The sequence below is a fragment of the Saccoglossus kowalevskii genome, chromosome 11 (assembly GCF_978046115.1).
Source record: "Saccoglossus kowalevskii chromosome 11, keSacKowa6.1, whole genome shotgun sequence".
Taxonomy (NCBI): Eukaryota; Metazoa; Hemichordata; class Enteropneusta; family Harrimaniidae; genus Saccoglossus; species Saccoglossus kowalevskii.
Genome location: NC_140651.1, coordinates 37460825 through 37473643, shown reverse-complemented (window position 1 = coordinate 37473643; position 12819 = coordinate 37460825). Strand labels below are relative to the sequence as shown.

The 12819-nt window shown below is 36.2% G+C and overlaps 1 protein-coding gene across 4 annotated transcripts in view; it reads left to right on the top strand.

Moving 5' to 3' along the window:
- The window catches only part of LOC100378265 (dystrophin-like), a 322146-nt gene that overhangs the window by 100784 nt on the left and 208543 nt on the right, over positions 1-12819 (top strand). For all 4 annotated transcript variants that reach the window (XM_085505169.1, XM_085505170.1, XM_085505172.1 and 1 more), the window contains 4 exons: positions 4718-4837; positions 5562-5702; positions 6941-7122; positions 12140-12284. In XM_085505169.1, coding sequence (XP_085361295.1) covers positions 4718-4837; positions 5562-5702; positions 6941-7122; positions 12140-12284 — 588 coding nt within the window. The remainder of the gene's footprint in view (positions 1-4717; positions 4838-5561; positions 5703-6940; positions 7123-12139; positions 12285-12819) is intronic.

Here is a 12819-nt window from a genome sequence, read left to right as displayed (position 1 = left end):
TAAAGTCCTAATATAAACCGCGTTTTATATCACAATGTATCAATTTGAAAATTGGGATCAAAAGCTCAAGTTCGGGGTGTGATTTCTATTACGTACATATTGCAATCACTAAATGGGCACAAAACAAACAATACACCGTACAATCTCTTGAATAATCATCAGGGAAGAGTGAAAGGCCTTACTTTGGTTCTAAAATAGGCGTTACGAAATGTTGAAAAATTAGAGTCAATCAAAAAAACTGTACACATGATAAAAAAATACTTAGTATATTTAATGTAATATGCATTGATTTTTTTTAATTTTCTTGGTAACGAAAAGTATATTTTAACAGAAGTTTCAAATAAAAACAAACACAAATGCACTGCTTTAGTAGCAAATGATCACGGAACAGTAGTGCAATCCGGCCATGCTGTGGTTCACAAGTGAATAACTTACTTGTTTTCGAAGTGCTTAAATTGGTGATTATTATTCAGTAGTGATTACAATAACGCACAAAAAATAAATCCGTTGAATTGTTATGAAATGCAAGTAAAATTAAACTTAGTTTCACTGTAAACGAATGATTTCAGTCACATGTAAACGGTCGATATGATACGCTATCCGCTATGTTTTTGAATGCACACGTGACGTTTTATTGACCGAATAGGTCATGTCGCTAATTAACCAATGAAAATGCTGGATGGTGCCCACGTGTCTAAATTACATTGCTCATTGAAATATGTTAATGAAAGTTGAGCGACCTCATGGTGAACACGGAAGAGATTTACCGATAATATAGTGCGATCTCTTGGCTTTGATTTCCATGGGAAAACGGCACGATTTTTTTTTTAAATCAAGAAATTATTTGTTTTCGAAAGATAAACTGAGCATTGAAGAAGAATTTAACACATTTACAGTGATAACAGTTCATTGTCGAAAGCTTACGAAACACAGACGTATTCAGAAAGAGTATTGACAGAGGTCGCCGCCAGAACAAAAGCAGTTTCATTGCCTGTCTGACATCTTATCACCACTGAACAACAAATAGGTGTGACTATTTTTAGGCACGTTGTCGAAACAAATGAATAGGATTAGGAACAATGCCATTTTGGACCAGCTGGTTGAAACAATGAAGTCAGTCACGGTCTTGTTGAATTGGGGGTGTGGTTACCGGTAGTAATAGGTACTTTTCAATTTTTGTTAAGAACTCTTCAACCCCAAAGTCGGAATTGGGGGTGCGGTTACTATTACGTATGCTGTTTATATTAGGACCTTAATGGTATACATGTTAGGATACATGTCCATGACAATTTATTTCGCAATTGGATCAAAGACTGGCAGGCATCTTGTTGTTTTTTTTATGCGGTATCTTGGACATGCTCTGTCAGTTTTCATTCAAATTTGGCACATACATGTACTTTATTCATGTTAGGAAGCATGTCCATGACAATTTGTTTCAAAATCTGGTCAAGGATGGCTGATTGACAGCCATCTGACTTTTTGACCTTACTACTATATTTCCACAATTTATGTACGATTTTCATTCGTATTTGGCCCATACATCATACATATCAGTATGTTATTTTGTGTCGTATACATTTATTTAGTATTCGTGTAGGAATTATTTGTACTTCCCTACTGTTACGGCATTGTAGATGACTGCAATGGTTGTGTATTTGAGCACAAAAGTTGCATTACGATAGTCTTAGTATTTTACAGTTAAGCTAATGTATACTGTTGTATTTAGTACGTCTTTGTTTCCGTAAGACTAGATAAGTAATCTTTTCAATTATTGTAACTTTAAAGTATTTTCCTTTTTACCAAGTACCTGTATTTAATATCCAAGTGCTAATCTCTGTTGTTACTAGCATATACTTCTATGTATCTAGTGAATACTCAGGCATTCGCAGCCTTAGCATATACTTCTATGTATCTAGTGAATACTCAGGCATTCACAGCCTTAGCATATACTTCTATGTATCTAGTGAATACTCAGGCATTCACAGCCTTAGCATATACTTCTATGTATCTAGTGAATACTCAGGCATTCACAGCCTTAGCATATACTTCTATGTATCTAGTGAATACTCAGGCATTCACAGCCTTAGCATATACTTCTATGTATCTAGTGAATACTCAGGCATTCACAGCCTTAGCATATACTTCTATGTATCTAGTGAATACTCAGGCATTCACAGCCTTAGCATATACTTCTATGTATCTAGTGAATACTCAGGCATTCACAGCCTTAGCATATACTTCTATGTATCTAGTGAATACTCAGGCATTCGCAGCCTTAGCATATACTTCTATGTATCTAGTGAATACTCAGGCATTCACAGCCTTAGCATATACTTCTATGTATCTAGTGAATACTCAGGCATTCACAGCCTTAGCATATACTTCTATGTATCTAGTGAATACTCAGGCATTCACAGCCTTAGCATATACTTCTATGTATCTAGTGAATACTCAGGCATTCACAGCCTTAGCATATACTTCTATGTATCTAGTGAATACTCAGGCATTCGCAGCCTTAGCATATACTTCTATGTATCTAGTGAATACTCAGGCATTCACAGCCTTAGCATATACTTCTATGTATCTAGTGAATACTCAGGCATTCACAGCCTTAGCATATACTTCTATGTATCTAGTGAATACTCAGGCATTCACAGCCTTAGCATATACTTCTATGTATCTAGTGAATACTCAGGCATTCACAGCCTTAGCATATACTTCTATGTATCTAGTGAATACTCAGGCATTCACAGCCTTAGCATATACTTCTATGTATCTAGTGAATACTCAGGCATTCACAGCCTTAGCATATACTTCTATGTACCTAGTGAATACTCAGGCATTCACAGCCTTAGCATATACTTCTATGTATCTAGTGAATACTCAGGCATTCACAGCCTTAGCATATACTTCTATGTATCTAGTGAATACTCAGGCATTCGCAGCCTTAGCATATACTTCTATGTATCTAGTGAATACTCAGGCATTCACAGCCTTAGCATATACTTCTATGTATCTAGTGAATACTCAGGCATTCACAGCCTTAGCATATACTTCTATGTATCTAGTGAATACTCAGGCATTCACAGCCTTAGCATATACTTCTATGTATCTAGTGAATACTCATTGCATTCGCAGCCTTAGCATATACTTCTATGTATCTAGTGAGTACTAAGGCATTCGCAGCCTTAGTACCTATTACATAGTATCTATCAGCACTTAGTGTTTCTAGTTAGTAAATATTGTATTGTGTATGTGGTAGCCATTTGTATTGAGTAAGTTAGGATTACTGCGTATGCCATACATTCTCTTTAGTACTCTGTACTGATGTGTTGGCCTATATGGTTGTAGCAGTTAGTGGCACTATACAGTACTGTGCATAGATATCCTTGTTAGTCATTATAGTAACCACGTAATGAGTAGTATCTTGTAATACATTTTGATAGCACATTACAGAACTTGTAATTGTATTTTCTACTTTTTATTGAGACTTTTATTGAGAAATAACTGCGTTACGTGTCACATTACTGTGTATTACTGTATCCACGTAGAGTTCATTACAATTGTGTTTCTGTTTGTTATGTGTTAATACAACATTCTAACTTTACATGCAACACTGAGCTGGGTATTTTGTTATCGAACCCAAGTCCCCCACGACTGCATTTAGCCCACTGCCCCGATATACTACTTGTATCCTACCGTTACTGTGAGTGTAGCTTACATTACTATGACACTAAGTGGTCTACAGTGCTGATATTGATAGTGCATGTGCCTTGGATTGTCCTCTGTCAGTTTTGATAATTTGGTAAGGAAATTAGCCTGAATGCTTTGATACTTGGTGTGTATGTATCTTGTGTTGACATCTACTAGATTTCTGTCATTTTTGGTTAAAAATGGAATTTCAACTAACCACTATTTCCAATGCTTTGGTGTTAGGCATACATGTGTTTATTATTCCATTGACAACTTTGTGTGGTTGTTTGGCGATATTTCATTTAAAAGTACAAATTTAAACGAAAAGTTGTCGCATATACAGAACTAATCTTTTGTACAATAGCCGTTGAGCAACAGGCCATTGGCCTATTTTTTTAAATGTCTATACATGTAACCTATTCAGTGAGTAGTGATGAAATAGTACAAATTTGCATCAACATTATTGGCAGCCAAATAGTACAAGTCAACGTGTCCATTTGAAAGTCAAACAAATATATGCAGCTAGTGTTGAGAACAATTAAACTACTATACTCGTCTGACTTTTGGGGCATTTCTATTGTCATGTTTGCTCCAAAATGGTAATTCTGGCAGTACATAATTAATATTAGAATAAAATGTGCATATTTTTTTGACCATTTTTGTTTATTCATTGTAAAAGTATGGAAATCAATGACAACCTAACTAATTTTGAAATCTTATTTCTCCAAAAGAAATGTAATATTCCCCTCAATCTGGCACATGGTGAACTACAGTTGTCATTTGCATACTTTTTCAAAGGGGGGTGCTCGTCTAAACCCCCAACCCCTAAAACACATGATTTTGGAAGCTGAGTTGAACGAGGATGGTATATTCCTTATTGCTGAGTTCTCTGAGTGCTAAATTGGACAAATACGGTATGCGTGATGAAAATCTGGATCTGCATGTTTTCTTCTATTACAAATCCTCAGATTGCATACTTACCAGTACTTTGTCTTTATTGTCATAATTATATCTTCAATCATAGATTGCATCAACTGACATATCACAAGAACCATTATCTGTTACCAAGCAACCACTGTCTGTTACCAAGCAAACAACTGTCTCTAGAAAAACTGTTGTCACATCTACTGTTGCCAAGCAGCAGGTTTGTAAGACCCTCTTAATTGTCTCTGTCCGACATATTCTGAAACATGGTTTAATGTTTTATATTGGTGACTCAACTGATGTTAGCTCCGCTGTCGACTTTGTCAAGTGGAGCTTATCAGATGAGTGATTGTCCGTCGTCGTCCATGTCAACTTTTTACATTTTCAACTTCTTTTTGAAAACTACAATTCTTATTGCTTTTATACTTCGTATATATGTACCTTGGGCAGCCCTCTCTTAGATTTGTTCATTTCGAGATGATATCTTTAATTCTCTAATTTTGATTAATATTTTTGTCATTTTTGGTAAAAAGTTGTATTTTTGAATTCTTGTTAAAAACAGCGAGTCCAATTACTTTGATACTATACATATTCAAATGTGCAGCGGAGCTACATGTATTTCAGGTGTTTCAGGTGTGCCACAGGTGTGCCTCAGGTGTGCTTCAGGTGTGCTTCAGGTGTGCCACAGGTGTGCCATGGCCATAATCATTCAAAGTAGCTATCACTGATGCATGTGTCTGATTTGAGTCGATCACAATGGCCAGGAGTGATATTTTAACAAAATCTGATTATAATGTCATTTGAAATAATGCCGTTTGTAGTTCAGAGGCTGAATACTTACCTCAACTTTTAATTATAATCTATCTTCATCTTTCATTGTTGTACACTACAAACAAGATTGACATTGACTTGTTGTATCTTAATTGTTGTGTTTTGTTTTGTAGGGCGTTGCTGATCTCACTCGTTATCAAGCTGATTTAGAAACTGTATTGACATGGTTATTACAGGCTGAAGATACACTAAGAGCTCAGCAGCCAATATCTGATGATGTTGATAAAGTGAAAGAACAGTTCCATGCCCATGAAGTATGTATATTGGCTGCCCCACTTACAGATAACCCACCCTTGCCAACTAATAGATCACCCACCCTTGCCAACTAACAGATCACCCACCCTTGCACAACTAACAGATCACCCACCCTTGCCCACTAACAGTTCACCCACCCTTGCCCACTAACAGATCACCCACCCTTGCCCACTAACAGATCACCCACCCTTGCCCACTAACAGATCACCCACCTTTGCCCACTAACAGATCACCCACCCTTGCCCACTAACAGATCACCCACCCTTGCCCACTAACAGATCACCCACCCTTGCCCACTAACATATCAACCACCCTTGCCAACTAACAGATCACCCACCCTTGCCAACTAACAGATCACCCACCCTTTCCAACTAACAGATCACCCACCCTTGCCAACTAACAGATCACCCACCCTTGCCCACTAACAGATCACCCACCCTTGTCAACTAACAGATCACCCACCCTTGCCAACTAACAGATCACCCACCCTTGCCAACTAACAGATCACCCACCCTTGCCAACTAACAGATCACCCACCCTTGCCAACTAACAGATCACCCACCCTTGCCCACTAACAGATCACCCACCCTTGCCCACTAACAGATCACCCACCCTTGCCAACTAACAGATCACCCACCCTTGCCCACTAACAGATCACCCATCCTTGCCCACTAACAGATCACCCATCCTTGCCCACTAACAGATCACCCACCCTTTCCAACTAACAGATCACCCACCCTTGCCCAACTAACAGATCAACCACCCTTGCCCAACTAACAGATCACCCATCCATCCCAACTAACAGATCAACCACCCTTGTCGACTAACAGATCAACTACCCTTGCCCAACTAACAGATCAGCCACCCTTGTCAACTAACAGATCACCATTCATCCCAACTAACAGATCAACCACCCTTGCCCAACTAACAGATCACCCACCCCTCCAAAATAATATTAAGTTATGTCCTATGGCTATAATACTATGTTTGTAAATTCTTATTGGTACACTGTATTTGCTCTCTCTGTGCTATGGCACTCTCTATTTCACCTATGTGTGTCATAATCAGAATAAATCATATATTAATATCCATATCTGCTCTGCTCTTCTATTAGAGATGTGCTTCTAAGAGAACTTAACCCAATCAGTTACTACAGCAACTTACTAATAGTAGATAATGTAAATAAACAGTACAACTCTGGTCACAGTTTTTTGAATAACCTCAATAATATTTACAGGAATTCATGATGGAGTTGACGGCTCATCAAGGCAATGTTGGTGCTGTACTTCAAGAAGGGAATTATCATATAGTTGAAGGCAGAATTACTGAAGAAGAAGAAAATGAAATCCGTGAACAAATGGGGTTGTTGAATTCAAGATGGGAACACCTACGAGTTGATTCCATGCAAAGACAAAGCAGGTACAAACATATATCATATACTTCGTACAATGACTGGGATTCGGCTGATACCCCGCCCATCCTAAACCCCGCCCATAGGCAATGTTTCAAATAGTGGGCGATGTTTTGGTCCACACATTGTCTGACTGAACCAACAAACATTTTTACAGACCCCAATTTTGGTGTCCGACATCTTGTATCGAGCGCGCTATTTCAAATATGACGCTAAAATAATTCACTGAAGTTGAAAAGCATTAAAACTTCAATAAAACCAATGCTGTATACGAATTGTTGTTGCGTATTATTACTCGTTAAAATACATTTCACTTACGTTTATTACACTCGAATAAAGCCTACGCTTGAAAAGAATGTTATTTACGAAGTTTAAAATATCCAAGCCTTCCTTGTTCGAGCCTTTTGGTTGTTATCAGTAATGTTTAATCTTTGTCTGTATTGCATTCCAGACAAAAAGTCGGTAAACAAGAAATGGGCGAACTAAAATGTCCCCTGCGTTTCACATGCGACATGATTATTAAAAAACACAGAGTTAAGCGGTCATGTACGTTCTATAAAGCTAACCTTGTGCACATAATCTTGTACTGACGTGTTTTTTGTCCAAAAGAAAAGACGTTCCCTTTCAGTTAACTCTTCGCGTTCATGGTATTTGTGAGAGTTGAAAGATTTTTTGGAACAAATGACAAGTAACTATATTTGATTTTGCGTAATTATCATGAAAGCAATACATTACAAAGTTGAAATATTCAGAGCTGGTACAATATTGTAAACAAATTTGCGTAATTAGAAAAGCAGTGCACTAAGTAAACGACCTTGATATATTCAAAGCCAGTACATACAAGTTGCGTAATTACAGTACCATCGGATATAATAACAATTTTACTAGATCGACGCGCGGACCACAAAAGAAAAAGGTTGCTAAGGTAACGCGCCCAGTTCAGCGCGTGACCTGGGGGTCAAACTTCGGTCAACATACACTTGATGCCACCATCGCCGCGCAGCAAGTTTCGCTAAGTACTTGAAGTTCAATTGAGTCCCAAAATGATGTCGCTGATCACTCAGTTGTCGCAGCGTGTGTTGTGTCATGTCCATGATGCACCGATTTCGACTTTGACTTGCTTTTCCTTCTTAGTGCATGTTCGTAAAATGCGACCTCTCACCAATGTCTTAAAACACTCTGAATTTATACTTTGCATGATTATATTTGGTCAACGCGAAACATTATTTTTTCTAGACCATTTTTATCAACGCAGGGTTATTTTTAGTCCCCGTTCAGGCACAGCCTGAAAAGGGGACTTTATAATTCAGGTTTTGTCCGTTTTCCGTCTCCAACATTTTTTCAGAAATTCTACAGCAGGTATCAGTGAAACTTGACAGGTTGATGAACAAGTGTCTTCCGAGTATGCACGTAATTTTTTTTCCAGATCTGAAAATCCCAAATTACCTCTCCCGGCAACATTGACAGAATGTCTGCGCATGCTCAGAATAAATTAATTACTGTAAAATACTTTTTTTTTGCTTGCAACATTTTTTGCTATTTTCGCTGAAGGAATGTTTCAGTTAAAATAAAATCCAGCGAATATTCTCTTTTTCCTATATTTTACAGTCAAACTTGTCAAAAATCAATGAAAATAAATTGAATACAAAAAACAGCCAGACAAATTTTTTTCAGCGAATGATAATTCCAGCTGAAATAACATATTTTACAGTAGATTAGATCTGTGAGTAACGCTACAGCACGTGATTTCTCCATTGCCTGTAATTTATTATAGTACTGTTTATACATGTATTCTGTTTGGCTCAGTGGTCTTATTCACTAGTTACTAGAAGAACTAGTAACCTTATTTGATTTCAAGAACTTCAAGAAGGCGGCATAAGAGACGTGTTTGCAAAGGTAAGTTCTCCAGTTTCTACAAAATTGAATGTATTTTGGGGTACGATTGGTGTACATTCCGTGACGTACGTACGGACGTGAATATTATGATGATTGCCAGCTTTATATTCTTGTGAAAAGCCAAAAAAGCAAACAATTTTCTCCAATCTATGAAACTAGTTTGTAAATACTTCGAAAACAAGTAAGTTATTCACTTGCGTAACACAGAATGACCAGATTGTGCTACCGTGATCATTTGTTACCGGTACTTAAACCACTGAGCAATGTATTCGTGTTTGTATTTATTCGAAACTTCTTTTAGAACATACTTTACTTTTGGTTATCAACAAGATTATAAAAAAAAATAATGCATGTTACAGTATGTGAATTTTTTGGGGGAATTCAATTCCAACATTTCGCGATGCCTATGAGTGTGACACCTAAACCAGAGGTTTTATGGTGTATAAACTGGCACTAAATGAAAAGGCTGTTGAACCTTATTCAAATTTATAAGTACATGTTATTATGCATTTCATTATGAAAACTGACTAAATTAAATGTGATCTTATTTTTAATTATGATTATGATTTATATCGGTAATGACGTTTTCACCAAAAATTAATTGTGCAATTGTTAAAATGCCTACCTACACATTTATTGTTTTTGTTTCTGTTGCCCTGAAATAGACATTTGTAAAAAAAAAAAAAAAAAAAAAAAATTAAAAAAATCATGCTTGATTAAAATTCCAAAAAAAAAAGATGTAGTAATGTAGCCCCTTCCTGTTACCTGTTTTCAACTTCTTCCAAAGTAAAACTGGCAAAGCCTTGTAATTGCCATACAATCATAAACTGTGGGAAAACTTGTATGTTATTGAAAATCTTTATTTTGTTGTCTGTGAATTAATATAATATTTGAAATGACGTAATGGTGCAAAATATTCTCAATCGGTCTTCTGATGACACTACACTGCGCATTTATGCACAGTCAGTATCCCAATGCGCGATCTCAGCTTACTAAGTGATGATTGTGGTTGAAATGGATAACTGAATACAAAAATTCAGTAATATCTCAAACGAATTTCCGTCTGCTGTGAATGCATGTTTCGTTGCATCAAATAAATAACCCAATTTTATGATGGAAGCTTGCAATCTTGTGCCATACAGGGTCAAGTGATTGAGCAATAAGAAATGTGATTTTATGTATTAGGTCATTGAATGTATCCAAAAACATGGTACCAATGATCTGAAATTTCAGGAGTGCTCGCTGAAGGTTTATCAATCCTGCGTATTGTCTTGTTCTTTTTCAATCCTGCATTTCAGTTACTAGAATTCATACTAAAAAAATAGTTTCTTTTTTTCTTCTAATAATTCGTCCACTTTCAAAAACAAATATTTTTCCATGGTCGAAATGCAAGAAGAATACAAAACTACTGTGATTTCATAGCGATACCTGTAGGGCCATTGTCAATTAGTTCGCCTGATCAACACAGCATTATACATAGGACTGATATTGAATCACGGAGAGTAAAATCTTGTGATACTAATCTCTAGAACCAACTCAGATTGGTACATATGTCTTATGAACCCACATGTGTATATCTTTGACTATACTCATTTTAAACTTTTTTTTTTTTTACAGTGGTGCTGTGAACTGAATTTTTTCTGGGTTCCTACAACATGGAGTGTCAGGGACTTTTTTGAAATGTTGTACACAAATTTCATAAAATCCTGAATATATCTAGAAGTCAAAATTAAATGGTTTACAGTATTTTATACCCATTAATAATAATTGAAATGCAATAATATCACTGCACTAAAAAGACTTCAAACAATTATTGTTACTTCTCCATTGAAGGTTATAAGCAGACCAACCTTTACTTGCTCTGAAAACATAGCTTTTACAATTGTTTAAATTAACAGATGTTGTTCTATGTACAATGAATACATTTTAAATAATAAACCTTACTGTGTTAATAACAAATTGTATTTGACAACATGAGAATGATTCTGATGGCCAGTGGTGATGTTGAAACAAACCCAGGTCCTGGTAATATACTATTAAAGACCTGATTAACAAAGAAGTCATGTACATCAAGGTTCACTCAGATTTATGAATGCAGTTTCTTGAGCAAGTATACATGTGTTCTCTGAGATTCTGAACATGGTCAGTGGAAGTTTTTAGTTGTCAGTACAAAACTAGATCATCGAAAATCACTTTATGATGAGTTGTAACCACAAAGAGTACATATTTATTCACCTGTTGGCAGATGTTCCTTGTACAACTTTATAATCAAATAACGGGGACTGTGACATTTCATGTCTTGTTCCAGATAAGATGGACCTCGTAATATCTGCCAAAAGATCGCCCGGGCGATCTTTTGGTCTACATTTTTCTAAAAAAAAAACGAATCCTCCATAAGATCGCCCAGGGCGGGGTATCAGCCAAATAGTCGGCCGAGTGGAGGTGTTCATATTATCGATTATTTGGCATCTGCCTGTGTTATATTATGTACTGAGGTGTAACCTACTGTCAGTCTTAACTTAAGTCATTAAATTCAAGTTATGTTAGGGATCTGACTCGACTAGCTTTTAAGCTATTTCAGATTCCATTTTACCTAGACTGCTTGTACAATTTTGAGTATTGTATGAAATATTTTCTAGGTAAATAAATTATTATTATTATTATATTCAAATTCTTGAAAAAATGGATAGCCCAACTCCTTCAACATTTTACATGTAAATTGAATCTTAATCAGATTTGTTCATTTTGAAACAATAACTTCAATGCTATAATTTTAATGAATATTTTTGAGAAAAAATGCTATTTAAGTCTGATTGCTTTGATATTTGATATGTAGACACCTTAAGTTGGACCTTAGTCAGGTTTGTTCATTTTGTGACTATACTTTCAATTCAAAGTTTTTGTAATTTTTTGTAACCACCAGCCTGATTGTTTTGATATTTGATATATACGGTAGGTATCTTGGATACCTACTGTCATTGATTTGGTACATTCCTCTGTCATCTCAGTTTATATATTTCAGTAAATATTCTTATATCAAAAATTGCTAGACTAATTGATTTTATATCCCTTTATAGCGGGGTTATACCAGCTGATAGGCTGCGTGTATATTTATTATTTTCATTTTAGTTTACATGAAAAATTGATGAAACTACAGCAGAGGCAACTTGATGAGTTAGATGACTGGTTAACTTGTATGGAACAGAAGATAAAGCAGCAAAACACTATAAGTTCCAATTTAGAAGATATAAAAAAACAAGTTCAGCGACATAAGGTGAGATTAAAGTTGGTGATGAGTGACTGGAATGTGAACACTGACTCAATAAATAATTTACTGAAAAAGTATACCTCTACTAAGGCAACATCTGTCATAATGAGCTTCTGTCTTCCATGCACACATGTTGAAACTAGTCTGTCTAATCTGTCAGTAGAAAATATTACCCAGTAGCAGTCGCGTGTACAGTAGCAGTCGCGTGTACAGTAGCAGTCGCGTGTACAGTAGCAGCATGGAAGGTACTAACGAAAGGAGCCACGACGCATATAAAATGGCCACTTAAGCCTCTTAACTGGCTTATTAGTCCTCGTTTAGATGCAGTACGAAAACGCGGACTTATGTTTATGTTTTTATAATACTAGTTTAAAAACGCACTTCAGAGATTGCAGTGTTTGAAGATGTAGTTTCTCAGGAGGCAACAGTACTGTTGACTTCTCCCTCCACTGGACACCAACTATTTAAGTTGATTTGCATACAAAGCAGAGCTTGCAACATGATAGCTATTCATAAAGGGTGTTTTTTTTTACTTTTCATA